At 63.9% G+C, this 15,706-nt stretch overlaps 2 protein-coding genes across 2 annotated transcripts; one reads left to right on the forward strand and one right to left on the reverse strand.

Moving 5' to 3' along the window:
- Positions 1-3,801, forward strand: POLR1G (RNA polymerase I subunit G). Its single transcript, XM_033083865.1, has 4 exons — positions 1-101; positions 1,902-2,037; positions 3,304-3,727; positions 3,763-3,801. Exons 1-4 carry the CDS (start codon positions 95-97, stop codon positions 3,799-3,801), a joined length of 606 nt encoding a protein of 201 aa, XP_032939756.1. The 5' UTR covers positions 1-94.
- Positions 3,792-9,082, reverse strand: ERCC1 (ERCC excision repair 1, endonuclease non-catalytic subunit). Its single transcript, XM_033083924.1, has 9 exons — positions 8,808-9,082; positions 8,021-8,431; positions 7,710-7,813; positions 6,633-6,732; positions 4,479-4,555; positions 4,292-4,391; positions 4,142-4,213; positions 3,973-4,041; positions 3,792-3,892 (listed from the first exon to the last, which is right to left on the reverse strand). The coding sequence occupies exons 1-9, from the start codon at positions 8,922-8,924 to the stop codon at positions 3,839-3,841; spliced, it is 1,104 nt and encodes a 367-aa protein (XP_032939815.1). The 5' UTR covers positions 8,925-9,082; the 3' UTR covers positions 3,792-3,838.
- Positions 9,083-15,706: the final 6,624 nt, after the last annotated feature.

Below are 15,706 nucleotides of genomic sequence, written 5' to 3' on the forward strand. Positions count from 1 at the left end.
TTATGTGAAACCACGCCCCCTTAACCCCGCCCAGGACCGTACCAAGTGCGCGGCGGGACGGGGGGGCGGAGCCAGGCGGGCACGCGGCGGCGGCATGGACGGTGAGGGGGGACACGGGGGGGCTTTGGGGACATTGCGGGGACATTGGGGACACTGGGGGGGTCTGGGGGTGATGGGGGACACGGGGATATGGGGGAGATTGGGGACACGGGGACACGGGGCGGATGGAGATGCGCGGGGGGACACGGAGGAACTTTGGAGACGCGGGGGGGACTTTGGGGACATTGGGGGGACATTGGGGACATGGGGGGGTCTTGGGGACATTGACGGGGTCGTGGGAACATTGGGGGGTCTGGGGGTGATGGGGGACACGAGGATATGGGGGAGATTGGGGACATGGGGACACGGGGCGGGTGGGGATGCGCGGGGGGACTTTGGGGACTTTGGGCACATGGGGGGGACATTGGGGACATTGGGGGGGTCTGGGGGACACTGAGGGGGTCTGGGGGTGATGGGGGACACGGGGATATGGGGGAGATTGGGGACACGGGGCGGATGGGGATGCGCGGGGGGACACGGGGGAGTTTGGGGACACGGGGGGGACTTTGGGGACATGGGGGAGACATTGGGGACATTGGGGGGACATTGGGGACATTGGGGACATTGGGGGGGTCTGGGGGACACTGGGGGTGTCTGAGGATGATTGGGGACACGGGGATATGGGGGAGATTGGGGACACCGGGACATGGGGCGGATGGAGATGCGCGGGGGGACACGGGGGAGTTTGGGGACACGGGGGGGACTTTGGGGACATGGGGGAGACATTGGGGACATGGGGGGGGTCTGGGGGGTCTTGGGGACATTGACGGGGTCGTGGGGACACTGAGGGGGTCTGGGGTTGATGGGGTACACGAGGATACGGGGGAGATTGGGGACACGGGGACACGGGGCGGATGGGGATGCGCGGGGGGAACTTTAGGGACTTTAGGGGACATTGGGGGGACTTTGGGGACATTGGGGACATTGGGGGGACTTTGGGGACATGGGGGGGTCTGGGGGACACTGAGGGGGTCTGGGGGTGATTGGGGACACGGGGATATGGGGGAGATTGGGGATATTGGGGACACGGGGCGGATGGAGATGCGCGGGGGGACTTTGGGGACACGGGGGGGGCATTGGGGACATTGGGGACATTGAGGGGACATTGGGAGGACATTAATGGGGACATTGATGGGACATTGAGGGGACACTGAGGGGACATTGGAGGGGACATTGGGGGGACATTGGAGGCGACACTGAGGGGACATTGATGGGGACACTGAGGGGACATTGAGGGGACTTGGAGGGGACATTGATGGGACATTGTGGGGACATTGATGGGGACACTGATGGGACACCGAGGGGACATCGAGGGGACATTGATGGGGACATTGATGGGACATTGAGGCGACACTGAGGGGACATTGATGGGGACACTGAGGGGACATTAAGGGGACTTGGAGGGGACACTGATGGGGACATTGGGGGGACATTGATGGGACATTGGAGGGGACACTGAGGGGACATTGTGGGGACATTGAGGGGACACTGATGGGGACATTGGGGGGACATTGATGGGACATTGGAGGGGACACTGAGGGGACACTGAGGGGACACTGAGGTGACACTGAGGGGACAGTGAGGGGACATTGAAGGGACATTGATGGAACATTGAGGGGACACTGATGGGGACATTGATGGGGACACTGAGGGGACATTGATGGGACATTGGGGGGACATTGAGGCCACACTGAGGGGACATTGAGGGGACATTGTGGTGGCACTGAGGGGACACTGAGGGGACATTGTGGTGGCACCGAGGGGACACCGAGGGTGACCCGCCCGTGTCCCCGTGTCCCCAGCGGCACCGCCGCGGTTCCAGCGGTTCCGGTGTCCCCCCGAGTTCGAGGCGGTGGCACCGGGGGTGGCCCTGGCCCGGGAGGGGCCCCGCACGGAGCTGTGGCTGATCCGAGCGCCCGCGGATTTCTGTCCCCAAAGGTGACAATGGGGACATGAGGGACATTGGGGGGGTCACAGGGCTGATCCGAGCGCCCGCCGACTTCTGTCCCCAAAGGTGACAATGGGGACATGAGGGACATTGGGGGGGTCACAGGGCTGATCTGAGCGCCCACGGATTTCTGTCCCCAGAGGTGACAATGGGGACATTGGGGGGGGACATGGGGACATTGGGGGGGGCCCTGCACGGAGCTGTGGCTGATCCGAGCACCCGCGGATTTCTGTCCCCAAAGGTGACAATGGGGACACTGGGGACATTGTGGGGACATGGGAACATTGAGGGGGACATGGCTGATCCAAGCGCCCGTGGACTTCTGTCCCCAAAGGTGACAATGGGGGGGACATGGGGGACATTGGGGGGGACATTGGGGACACGGGAGGGGCCCCGCACGGAGCTGTGGCTGATCCGAGCGCCCGCCGACTTCTGTCCCCAGAGGTGACAATGGGGGGGACATTGGGGACATTGGGGGGGTCACACAGCCGATCCGAGTCCCCGTGGACTTCTGTCCCCAAAGGTGACAATGGGGACATGGTGGGGAGTGAGGTGACAGTGTGAGGAGTCCCAGTGTCACTGGGGGGGTCACAATGTCACTGGGAAGTCCCCAGTGTCACCAGGTGGTGACAATGACAATGTGAGGGGGTCACAGTGTTACTGGGGGGTCCTCAGTGTCACTGGGGAGGTGACAATGACAATGTGACGGGTCCCAGTGTCACTGGGGGGTGACAATGACAATGTGAGGAGGGGTCCCAGTGTCATTGGAGGGTGACAATGACAATGTGAGGGGTGTCCCAGTGTCACTGAGGAGGTGACAATGACAATGTGAGGTTGTCATGGTGTCTCCGGGAGGGGACAATGACAATGGGAGGTGTCAGAGTGTCACCAGAAGGTGACAATGACAATGTGAGGGGTGTCACGGTGTCACTGGGAGGGTCCCAGGGTCGCCAGGTTGTGACAGTGACAATGTGAGGGGAGGTCCCACTGTCACAGGGGTGTCCCAGTTTCACTGGGGGGGTGACAATGACAATGGGGGGGGGGGGGGTCCCAGTGTCACCAGGAGGTGACAATGACAATGGGGAGTGTCACAGTGTCACCAGAAGGTGACAATGACAATGTGAGGGGTGTCCCAGTGTCACTGAGGGGTGACAATGACAATGGGGAGTGTCACAGTGTCACCAGAAGGTGACAATGACAATGTGAGGGGTCCCAGTGTCACTGAGGGGTGACAATGCCAATGTCCCCCTCCCCAGCCTCGAGGGCTGCCCGGTGCCCCTGAACGGCCTCGAGCGCCTCCGGACCGGTGACAACAACGGTGACAATGACACCAAGGACACCAAGGACACCAAGCTGTACGTGCTGCGGGCTGGCCCGGGGGGAGGGGACTGTCCCCTGCTGCTGTCCCCGGTGTCCCCAGAGGGGTCCCTGGGCTGTGCCCCCCCCCTGCGGGGGTCCCTGACCATCACCCAGAGCTTCGGGGACCCCCCCGCGCCCCCCCCCCGCCGCCAGGAAGAGGAAGAAGGCGAAGGTGACACCGGAGCTGGTGGCACCTGGGGACACGGTGACATCGCAGGGGACGGTGCCACCCGCAGGGACAGAGCCCGGGGAGGGGCCAGGACCCCCCCAGGACGTTCTGGTGGCCCCAGAGGTGGCCAAGAGGAAGAAGAAGAAGAAGAAGCACAAACGGGAGGAGGAGCAGGAGTGACCCCGAGTGTCACCTGTGTCACCTTTGTCACCTGTGTCACCACTAAATGTCATTTATTACCAAAATCAGGAGTTTTTGGGGGCTCATCGGGGGGTCTTGAGGAAAGGCTCGTGCAGGACATCAAAGAGTCTCTTGGCCTGCTCGGGGACAAAGTGACAAGAGGACACCGGGGTGTCCCCAAATGTCCCCAACCCCGCCCCCTCTTTGTGTCACTCACCTTCTGGGGTCCCACGCCGGGACAAAGGGACAAATCCTCCCGGGACGCGCCCGCCACGGCCGCCAGCGACTGCGGGGAGGGGACACGGAGGTGACAAAGCTCCGGGGGGGGGGGGGGTGACAGAGGTTGGGGACACCGCGGGGGTGGCACGTCCCCAAGCGTCACTCACCCCAAAGGTGCCCAGCAGGCTCAGGGCGTCGGTTTTGTTGACGGATTTGACGCTGGTCAGGCAGTCTGTCACCTGTGGGGGGGGTCAGGGGACACTTGGGGACAGCTGGGGGTGGCCTGGGGACGCTTGGGGACACTTGGGGACACTGACCCGCGACAGGAAGTCCTGCTCCACGCGCTCCTTGAGCAGGTCCGGCGGTTTCTGCTCGTAGGATTTGAAGGTCTCCAGGTACCTGCCGGCCTCCTCCGCGCTGTGGGGACGTTTGGGGACGTTTGGGGACATTTGGGGACGGCTGGGGTGGCAGCAGGGGACACGGGGACACGGGGACAGGCCGTACCTCCAGGCCAGCAGCAGCGTGCAGTCGGTGAGGAGACAAACCTTGGCCAGGTCCTTGAGAGCCTGGTGGGGGTCCCGCTGTGGGGACAGGGACAGGGACAGGGACAGGGACAGGGACAGGTCAGGGGACATGGGGACAGGGGAGGGGACAGGGACAGGTGGGACAGGTGAGGGGACAGTGGACATGGGGACAGGGACAGGGGAGACAGGTGAGAGGTGAGGGGACAGGTGGGACAGGGACATGGGGACAGGGACAGGTGAGAGAGACATGGGGACAGGTCAGGGGACAGGTGAGGGGACAGGGGGACATGGGGACAGGGGACAGGGGGACAGGTGAGGGGACATGGGGACAGGTCAGGGGACAGGTGAGAGGATATGGGGACAGGTCAGGGTACATGGGGACAGGGACAGGTGGGACAGGGACAGGTGAAGGGACAGGGAAAGGTGAGGGGACAGGGATAGGTGGGACAGGGACAGGGGACAGGTCAGGGGACAGGGACATGGGGACAGGGGAGGGGACATGGGGACAGGGGACATGGGGACAGGGGAGGGGACATGGGGACAGGGGACATGGGGACAGGGGACAGGTCAGGGGACAGGGACAGGGGACAGGGACAGGTCAGGGGACAGGGACATGGGGACAGGGGAGGGGACAAGGACAGGTGGGACAGGGACACGGACATGGGGACAGGGACATGGGGACAGGGACAGGTGGGACAGGGGACAGGTGAGGGGACAGGGGACATGGAGACAGGGACAGGGGAGGGGACATAAGACAGGGGACAGGGACAGGTCAGGGGACAGGGACATGGGGACAGGGGAGGGGACAAGGACAGGTGGGACAGGGACAGGGACATGGGGACAGGGACATGGGACAGGGACAGGTGAGGGGACAGGGACATGGGGACAGGGACAGGTCAGGGGACATGGGGATAGGGACAGGGATAGGTGGGACAGGGACATGGGGACAGGTGAGGTGAGATGGGGACAGGTCAGGGGACAGGGGACAGGTCAGGGGACAGGGGACAGGTCAGGGGACAGGTGAGGAGACATGGGACAGGTGGGACAGGGACATGGGACAGGGGACATGGGGACAGGGGACAGGTCAGGGGACAGGGACAGTCAAGGGGACAGGTGAGGGGACAGAGACAGGGGAGGGGACAGGAGGACAGATTAGGGGACAGGGAACAGGGACAGGTGAGGACACAGGACAGGGACACATCAGTGGACCGGTGAGGGGACAGAAGGACAGGTGACAGGATAGGGACACAGGGCAGGTGCGGGGACAGGGACAAAAACAAGGACAGGGAGTGACAGTGACACAGCCAAGGCCACCTCACCCACGTCCACCTGGGAGGGGACAGGGACAGAGGGACAGTGACAGTGATAGGACACGAATGGGGGTGCAGAGTGACAGGGCCAAGGTGACAGTGACACAGTGACACAGTGACAATGACACAGTGACAGTGTGACACAGTGACAATGACAGTGCCATCTCACCACGTCCACCTCCAGCAGCAGCACCTGGATGAGCACAGGGAGGTGACACACATGGGGACACAGGGTGACAGTGACACAGTGACAGAGACACAGTGACAATGACACAGTGACAGTGACAGTGACACAGTGACAATGACAGTGTGACAATGACAAGGTGACAGTGCCATCTCACCACGTCCACCTGCAGCAGCAGCACCTGCAGGAGCACAGGGCGGTAGTGTCCAGGTGACAATGGCAGTGACAGTGTGACAGTGACAATGACAGTGACAGTGACCAGGTGACACAGTGACAATGACAGTGACAATGACAAGGTGACAATGATCTCACCACGTCCACCTGCAGCAGCAGCACCTGCAGGAGCACAGGGCGGTAGTGTCCAGGTGACAATGGCAGTGACAGTGTGACAGTGACAGTGACAAGGTGACACTGACCAGGTGACAATGACAGTGACACAGTGACAGTGACAATGACAAGGTGACAATGATCTCACCACGTCCACCTGCAGCAGCAGCACCTGCAGGAGCACAGGGCGGTAGTGCCCAGATGACAATGGCAGTGACAGTGTGACAGTGACAATGACAGTGACAGTGACACAGTGACACACTGACCAGGTGACAATGACAGTGACAATGACAATGTGACAGTGCCATCTCACCACGTCCACCTGCAGCAGCAGCACCTGCAGGCCGAAGCTCCGCCCCAGCGCCCGCAGCCGCTCGTGGATGTAATCGGGGTTCAGGTGGTGATACCTGAGACTGGGGGACAGGGACAGTGGGGACACCTGGGGACACCTGGGGACACTTGGGGATATTGGGGACAGGGACATCGGGGACACCTGGGAACACCTGGGACACCTGGAACACCTGAGGGGATACCTGAGACTGGGGGGACAGGGACATTGGGGACACCTGGGGACATCTGGGGATACTCAGGAACACCTGGGGATATCGGGGACACCTGGGGACATCAGGGACAGGGACATCAGGGACACCTGGGGACACCTGGGGACATCGGGGACACCTGGGGATATCGGGGACACCTGGGGACACTGGGGTCACACCTAGGGTCACACCTGGGCACACCTGGCACAGCTGGGGACATTGAGGGGACACCTGGGGACACTGAGGGGACACCTGGGGACACCTGGGGATACTGGGGTCACACCTGGTAACACTGGGGTCACACCTGGGGACATTGAGGGGACACCTGGGGACACTGAGGGGACACCTGGGCACACCTGGGGATACTGGGGTCACACCTGGGGACACTGAGAGGACACCTGGCACACCCGGGGACACCTGGGGACACTGAGGGGACACCTGGCACACCTGGGCACACCCGAGCTCACCTGAGCTCACCTGGGGACACCTGGGCACACTGGGGTCACACCTGGGGACACTGGGGTCACACCTGAGCTCACCTGGGCACACCTGGGGACACCTGGGGTCACACCTGGGGACACTGAGGTCACACCTGGCACACCTGAGCTCACCTGGGGACACTGAGGGGACACTGGGGTCACACCTGGGGACACTGAGGTCACACCTGTGCTCACCTGGGCACACCTGGGGACACTGAGGGGACACCTGGGCACACTGAGGTCACACCTGGGGACACTGGGGGCACACCTGGGCACACCTGTGCTCTCTTGGGGGACACTGAGGGGACACCTGGGGACACTGAGGGCACACCTGGGGACACTGAGGTCACACCTGGTCACACCTGAGCTCACCTGAGGAAGAGGGCGCAGCTGCTCTGGCCCAGGACGTAGTCGGGGACGATGTCCCCAAACTCCCAGGGGACGTTGCGGATGAACTTCAGCACCGGATTGCCGCGCTGGGGACACAGCGGGGCGGGGCCATGTCGCGACATGACCCCAAACCTCGCGATATCGGGGGGCAGGACACCCCATGTCACGACATGACCCCCAAACCTCGCGATATCGGGGGGCAGAACATCTCCCATGTCGCGACATGAGCCCCAACCCCGCGATATCGGCAGACAGGACCCCTCCCCCTCATGTCGCGATATGGCCCCGCCCACCTGCCGCGGGCTGACGATGATGCTGCTGCTCTTGGTGCCCGGTTTGAGCACGGGCAGGGCCGGCACCTCCCGGTTCTGGTCCCGGTTCTGGTCCTGGTCCCGGTCCCGGTTCTGGTTCTGGTCCCGGTTCTGGTTCTGGTCCCGGTCCCCGGGGGCCGGGAGGGGTCCCGGAGGTCCCGGGAGGGGTCCCGAGGTTGCGGTTCCGGTGGGTCCGGGATCCCCATCCCGGTTCTGCTCCCGGTTCTGCTCCCGGTTCTGCCCCCGGTCCCGGTTCTGCTCCCCGCGGATCCCGGTGCCCCCCGAGCCCCGCACCACGAACTCAGCGTAAGAAGCGGCACCGGGCGGGATCGGAACCGGAACCGGCGCCGGCACCGGGGGGGGCGCGGCGGAGGCTCGGAACAGCGACGGGACCTGGCGGGGACACCGGGACACTTCCGGTCACCGTGGGGACACCGGGACCGCTCCGGTCACTCTGGGGACACCGGGACCGCTCCGGTCACCAGTGATGTCCCCGGTCCCCCGTTCCCGGTTCCACCCCCGGTTCTGTCCCCTCCCCGGTGACTCCCGGTGTCCCCTCGCCCTTCCCCGTTCCCGGTGCCCCGTTCGGTCCCCGGTCCCTTCCCGGTTCCATCCCCGGTCCTGTCCCCTCCTGGGTCCTCGGTTCGGTTCCCGGTTCCCTTCGCAGTCCCTTCCCGGTGATTCCCGGGACCCCCGGTGTCCCCTCGCCCTTCCCCGGTCCCCCGTGATGTCCCCGGTCCCATCCCCGGTTCCGTTCCCTCCCCGGTACCGGGGGGTCTTCGGGACCCTCCTGTCGAAGCGTGAATCGTCTCCGCTTCCCCCCCGGTGCCGGTGCCGGTGTCGGGTCGGTGGCGGCTCCGGGATTCGGGTCCGGGTCCGGTTCCATGGCGGGGTTCGGGGAAATCTGGGGTCGGTACCGGGGGGTCCCGGGGTCGGTTCTGAGGTCCCGGGGCCGGTTCTGGAGTCCCGGGTTCGGTTCGGGGGTCCCGGGTTCGGTTCCGGTGTTCCGGAGCCGCCGCGCGCGCTCCGGTACCGCGGAAGGGGCGTGGCCGCTTTCCTCCCTCACGATTGGCCAGCGGAGCTGTCAATCAAACAGCAGGCCCGCTCCCCTTTCCCGCCATAAGGAAGGGGCGGGGCCGTCATGCCCTGGTGGGCGGGGCTTTGGCGCTAAGACCACGCCCCCCGTGTGAAAATGACAGCCCGGGGGTCCCCTGAGATCCCCCCAAAATCCCTCAAATATCCTCAAATCCCCCCTGAAATCCCCTAAAATACCCTGAGATCCCCCAAATCCCCCCTGAGACCCCCCAAAATCTCTCTCGATATCCCCAAATGCCCTCTGAGACCCTCCAAATCCCCCGAGATCCCCAAAATCCCCCGAGACCCTCCAAAATTCCCTGGGACCGCCCGAATTCCACTGGGACCCCCCCAAAATCCCCTGGGACTCCTCAGATTCCCCTGGGAACCCCCAAAATCCATCTCAGTATCCCTAAATCCCCTCTGAGACCCCCCCCAAATCCCCTGGGACCCCCCAAAATCCCTCAAATATCCTCAAATTCCCCCTGAAACCCCCCAAAATCCCCTGGGACCCCCCAAAATCCATCTCAGTATCCTCAAATTCCCCTGAAACCCCCCAAAATTCCCTCTTTGACCCCAAAATTCCTCCTCAAAATCCCCTGACACTCCCCAAAATCCCCTCTTAGACCCCAAAATCCCCTCTGAGATTCCCAAACCCCCTCGGAGCCCCCCAAAATCCCCTCTGACACCCCGAGGGTCCCAACTCCCCACCCCGGGGTGACCCCCCCTGGTCCGGGGGGCGAGGAGGGGACAGAGCGGGACCCCAAGGGCCACCAGAGGGAGGGGACAAGGACCCACCGAAGTCCCCAAAAGCCACCAAACACTCGGAGCCACATCGCTGCCACCCCCTTTATTCCCCTGCCGCCCCCTCCCCAAACCCGGGGGGCTCCCGGTGCCTCCCGGAGGGTCCCAGCAGGTGACACAGGCGGGGCCACACGCGGGGGTCGCGGGTGGCGCGGGCCAGCAGCCGGGTGTGACGCCGCAGTGTCGCGATGTCGCCCTGAGTGCGGCGGTTGTGGCGGAGCAGCGCCGCGGTGCGCAGCGCCAGCGCCGCCAGCAGCGCCCCGGTGACACGCGGGGACCCGCGGGCACACGGCGACAGCTCCGTGGGGACCCCCGGTGACACCGGGACAGCGACGGGTGCGGGGTGGGGCAGCGGGGACCCGCGGGGACACGGTGACATCTCCCCCGGTGGCACCGGGACAGCGACGGGTGCGGGGTGGGGCAGCGGGGACCCGCGGGGACACGGTGACAACTCTCCCGGTGACACCGGGGGGTGGCACGGGCGGGTCCCGTCGGTGACAGGGACAGCGGTGGGTGCAGAGTGGAGCAGCGGGGACCCGCGGGGACACGGCGACAGCTCTCCCGGTGACACCGGGGGGTGGCACGGGCGGGTCCCGTCGGTGACAGGGACAGCGGTGGGTGCAGGATGGAGCAGCGGGGATCCTCGGGGACACGGCGACAGTTCCCCCGGTGACACCGGGGGGTGGCACGGGCGGGTCCCCTCCGGACCGGGGACAGCGGCGGGCGCGGGGCGGAGCAGGACCAGGAGCGGCCGCGTGTCCCGAGCGGCTCCCGGGGGCTGCGGGAGGGACGGGGGAGGGTCAGGAGGGGACGAAAGGGACCGGGGAGAGAGCCACGGAGCGTCCCGGTACCGGAACCAGGGGATTTGGGATGTCCCGGTGCTGGAACCATCGGGATTTGGATCATCCCAGTACCGGAACCACCGGGATTTGGGTCATCCCGGTACCGGAACCAGGGGATTTGGACCATCCTGGTACCGGAACCATTGGGATTTGGGACGTCCCGGTACCGGAACCAGGGGATTTGGGACGTCCCGGTAACGGAATCATCGGGATTTGGGACGTCCCGGCACCGGAACCAGGGGATTTGGAACATCCTGGTACCGGAACCAGGGGATTTGGGTCATCCCGGTGCTGGAACCAGGGGATTTGGAGCCTCCCGGAACCGGAACCAGGGGATTTGGGTCATTCCGGTAACGGAACCATCGGGATTTGGAACATCCCAGTACCGGAACCAGGAGATTTGGACCATCCCAGTCCCGGAACCATCGGGATTTGGAGCATCCCGGTACCAGATCCTCACGGTTCCCTCCCACCCCGGTACCGGACCCACGTGGAGCCGGCGGTCCCGGTGCCGATCCCGGTGCCGATCCCGGTGCTGGTCCCGGTTACCTGCGGCCCCGGGAGGGCGTGGCCGAGGCGGGTGGGGCCCAGGTGGGCGCGGTCGGGCCCGGGCGGCTCCTCCGTGTCCGTCCCCTCGCACCTGCCCAGGTGCTCCGAGCCCGAATCTGCCGGGGCGGGAGTGAGACCGGGACGGGGATGGGACAGGGGACAGGGACAGGGACAGGGACAAGAGACAGGGAAAAGGGACAGGACCTCCAGGATAAGGGACAGGGACAGGGGACAGGGACAAGGGACGGGGACAAGGGATGGGGACCCATGGGACAAGGGATGGGGACAAGGGATTGGGACAAAGGACAAGGGACAGGACCCCAGGACAAGGGACCGGAACAAGGGACAAGGGACAGGGGACCGGGACAAGGGATGGGACAAGGGACAGGGACCCATGGGACAAGGGACAGGGACAGGGGCAAGGGATGAGACAAGGGATGGGGACAAGAGACAAGGGATGGGGACAAGGGACAAGGGATGGGACCCCAGGACAAGGGACCGGGACAAGGGACAGGGACAAGGGATAGGACCCTCGGGACCCCAGGACAAGGGACCCCCGGGACAAGGGACAGGGGACAGGAGACAAGGGATGGGACCCCGGGACAAGGGACAGGGACAGGGGACAAGGGATGGGACAGGGGACAAGGGACCGGGACAAGGGACGGGACCTCACGACAAGGGATGGGGACAATGGATGGGACAAAGGACCGGACCCCCAGGACCGGGACCCCCGGGACAAGGAACAGGGACAAGGGACCCCCCCTGGACAAGGGACAAGGGATGGGACAGGGACAAGGGACAGGGACAGGACCCCCGGCCCCGGGCCCCGCCTACCTGAAAATCCCGAGTCCTGCTCGGAGTCGCTGCCCGGGGGGGGCCGCGCCCCTTTCTGGGGGGTCCCCGGGGGGGGCCGGGACAGGGGGGACCCCGGGGCCACCCCCGGCTCGTCCGGCATCGGGGACAGCGGGACCCTGGGGACAGCGGGACCGGGGGGGACCTTGGGGACAGCGGGGGAGGGGCTGGGGACAGCGACAGCGGGGGGGTCATGGCCCCCCCTGTCCCCTGTGCCCCCTGGTGTCACTTGTCCCCAAATCCCCTCCTGTCCCCCCCGGAGTCACCTGTCCCCCTGTCTCCCCTCAGTGTCACTTGTCCCCAAATTCCCTCCTGTCCCCCCCCAGTGTCACTTGTCCCTCTGTCCCCTGTCCCCCTCAGTGTCACTTGTCCCCAAATCTCCCCCACCATGTCCCCTGTGCCCCCCAGTGTCACTTGTCCCCAAATCTCCCCCCATGTCCCCTGTCCCCCCAGTGTAACTTGTCCCCACATCCCCTCCTGTCCCCCCCAGTGTCACCTGTCCCCAAATCCTTTCCTGTCCCCCCCAGTGTCACTTGTCCCCAAATCCCCTCCTGTCCCCCCCAGTGTCACTTGTCCCCAAATCCCCTCCTGTGTCCCCCAGTGTCACTTGTCCCCAAATCCCCTCCTGTCCCCCCCAGTGTCACCTGTCCCCCTGTCCCCCTCAGTGTCACTTGTCCCCAAATCCCCTCCTGTCCCCCTGTCCCCCCGGTGTCACTTGTCCCCAAATTCTTTCCTGTCCCCCCCAGTGTCACTTGTCCCCAAATCCTTTCCTGTCCCCCCCAGTGTCACTTGTCCCCAAATCCCCTCCTGTGTCCCTCAGTGTCACTTGTCCCCAAATCCCCCCCTGTCCCCCCCAGTGTCACTTGTCCCCAAATCCCCCCCTGTCCCCCCCAGTGTCACTTGTCCCCAAATCCCCTCCTGTCCCCCCCCAGTGTCACTTGTCCCCAAATCCCCTCCTGTCCCCCCCGGTGTCACCTGTCCCCCTGTCCCCCTGTCCCCTCCAATGTCACCTGTCCCCCTGTTCCCCCCGTACCTGCCTGGCTCCGGTACCGCTGCGGGCGGGGGCGGCCGGACCCGATCCGGGACCGGAGCGCGGGGTCTCACCGGGGCCGGTACCGGACAGGGGGTTCTGGGGGATCCGGTACCGATCGGGGGGGACCCGGTCAGGGGGTCCCAGTCCCGTTCGGGGGGTCTCCGGTCCTGGTCCCGGTCAGGGGCTCACGGTCCGTGGATCTCCGGTGTTGGTCCCGGGGGTTCTGGTCCCGGTCAGGGGGTTCCGGTCCCGGTTCCGTTCGGCGGTTCCAGTCCCGACTGGGGGGTCCCGGTCCCGATAAAGGGTCCCGGATCCGATAGAGGGTCCCAGTCCCGATCAGGGGGTCCCGGTCCCGGTCCCGTTCGGGGGCTCCGGTCCCGTTCAGGGGGTCCCGGTCTCGATCAGGGGGTTCCGGTCCCGATCCCGGTTCTGATCAGGGAGTCCCGGTCCCGATCCCGGTCTCGATCAGGGAGTTCCGGTCCGTTCCCGGTCCCGATCAGGGGGTCCCGTTCCCGGTTCCGATAGAGGGTCCCAGTCCCGATCAGGGGGTCCTGGTGCCGATAAGGGGGTCCCGGTCCCGATCTCGGTCCCGAAAAATGGTCCCGGTCTCGATCAGGGGGTCCCGGTCCGTTCCCGGTCCCGTTCAGGGGGTCCCGGTCCCGTTCCCGGTCCCGTTCAGGGACTCCGGTCCCGGTTCTGGGGGCGAATTCCCAAGCCCCACCCAGGCCCCGCCCCCCGAGTTTGACCGACAGCTCCAACGTCCAATGAGAGCTCCCGGTTGCGGTCACGTGCTCCCCGCGCGCCACGTGCGGGCGCGGGGCCGGTGCTGGGACACGTGAGGGGGCGGGGCCTGCCCGGGTCACGTGGCCGAGGGGCGGGGCCGCTGCTTGAGACACGTGACCGGCGGGAAAGCGGGGGAGGGGACACCGGGAGACCCCCCCGGACCCCCCAAAATTACCGGGACCCCTCCCCAAAATTACCGGGACCGGGAACCACCGAGACCCCGCCCCGAAATTCCCGGAACCCCCGCCCCAAATTCCCTGGACCGGAATTACCGGGACCCCTCCCCAAAATTACCGGGACCGGAACCCCCGGGACCCCTCCCCAAAATTACCGGGACCCCCCTCAAATTAGCGGGAGCCCTCCCCAAAATTACTGGGACCTCCGGAACCCCTCCCCAAATTCCCGGGACCGGAATTCCCGGGACCCCTCCCCAAAATTATCGGGACCCCCCCCAAATTCCCGGAATTCCCGGGACCGAGAACCCCCAGGACCCCTCCCCAAATTCCCGGGATCCCCCTCTCCAAATTCCCGGGACCGGAACCCCCGGTACACCTCCCCAAAATTATCGGGACCCCTCCCCAAAATTACCAGGAACCCCCCCAAATTCCCGGAATTCCCGGGACCGGGAACCTCCCGGACCCCTCCCCAAATTCCCGGGACGGGAACCCCCAGGACCACTCCCCAAAATTATCGGGACCCCTCCCCAAATTCCCGGGACCGGAATCTCCGGGACCCCTCCCCAAAATTATCGGGATCCCCCCAAATCCCCGGAATTCCCGGGACCGGAAACCCCCGGGACCCCTCCCCAAATTCCCAAGACCCCTCCCCAAAATTACCGGGACTGAAACCCCCGGGACCCCTCCCCAAATTCCCGGGACCCCTCCCCAAAATTCCCGGGAACCCCGCCCCAAATTCCCGGGACCCCTCCCCAAATTCCCAGTACCCCCCAATTATTGAGAAAATCCCCCCAAAGGTGGAAAAAAAAATACCAAAAAAGTGGAAAAAATTCCCCAAGGAATGGGAATTTCCCCCCAAAAATGGGAAAATCCCCAAAAAAGTAGGAAAAACCCCCGAAAATTGGGAAAATCCCCCCCAAAAATAGGGAAAAAACCCCAAAAAGTGGGAAAATGTCTCCTAAAATAGAAATACACTCCCAAGAAATGGGGGAAACCCCCCAAGAAATGGGAAATTCCCCCAAAAAATGGGGAAAAAACCCCAAAAAGTGGGAAAAACCCTCAAAAAGTGGAAAAAACCCCAAAAAGTGGAAATACCTTCCCAAGAAACGGGAAAATCCCCCCATAAAAAGTATAAAAAAATAAAATAAAATAAAATAAATCCCCCCTAAAAGCAGGAAAACCCCAAACCCTAAAAGGCAGGAAGGGAAACCCCTGAAAGGAAGTGAAAAAATTGAATTTTTTTTGGGGTGAAATCAGCTCTTTATGGCTCCGCGGACACTTTTCCTACCACACCGGACAATGACGGATGGAGCACGACAGGGACGTGACAAAAAAAAAAAAAAAAGAAAGAAAAAAAAAACCCAAAAAACCGCCCCAAAATCCCGGCTGACCAATGGGGACACGGGAAAACCCCGGAGGGGGCCACGCCCACCCCTCCCCCACCCCCTCCCCTCCCCTTAATTTTATTTTTTAAAATTTTTATAATTTTTAAGAGAGGGGGGAGGGGAAAGGAGAAAAAAAAAAAAATTAATTAATTAAATTTTGTTGGTTTTTT

Source organism: Catharus ustulatus, chromosome 34 (assembly GCF_009819885.2).
Source record: "Catharus ustulatus isolate bCatUst1 chromosome 34, bCatUst1.pri.v2, whole genome shotgun sequence".
Taxonomy (NCBI): domain Eukaryota; kingdom Metazoa; phylum Chordata; class Aves; order Passeriformes; family Turdidae; genus Catharus; species Catharus ustulatus.

Bases quoted from the DNA above. Each gene is read 5' to 3' on its own strand.
- ERCC1 (XM_033083924.1), bottom strand. From the start codon at position 8,924: ATGGAACCGGACCCGGACCCGAATCCCGGAGCCGCCACCGACCCGACA. The intron at 8,432-8,807 runs GTACCGGGGAGG...TGTCCCCGCCAG, and splicing joins AGGGTCCCGAAGACCCCCCG to GTCCCGTCGCTGTTCCGAGC. The intron at 6,733-7,709 runs GTGAGCTCAGGT...CCTGTCCCCCAG, and splicing joins AGCTGCGCCCTCTTCCTCAG to TCTCAGGTATCACCACCTGA.
- POLR1G (XM_033083865.1), top strand. The intron at 2,038-3,303 runs GTGACAATGGGG...CCCCCTCCCCAG, and splicing joins GCGGATTTCTGTCCCCAAAG to CCTCGAGGGCTGCCCGGTGC. The intron at 3,728-3,762 runs GCACAAACGGGA...AGTGACCCCGAG, and splicing joins AGGAAGAAGAAGAAGAAGAA to TGTCACCTGTGTCACCTTTG.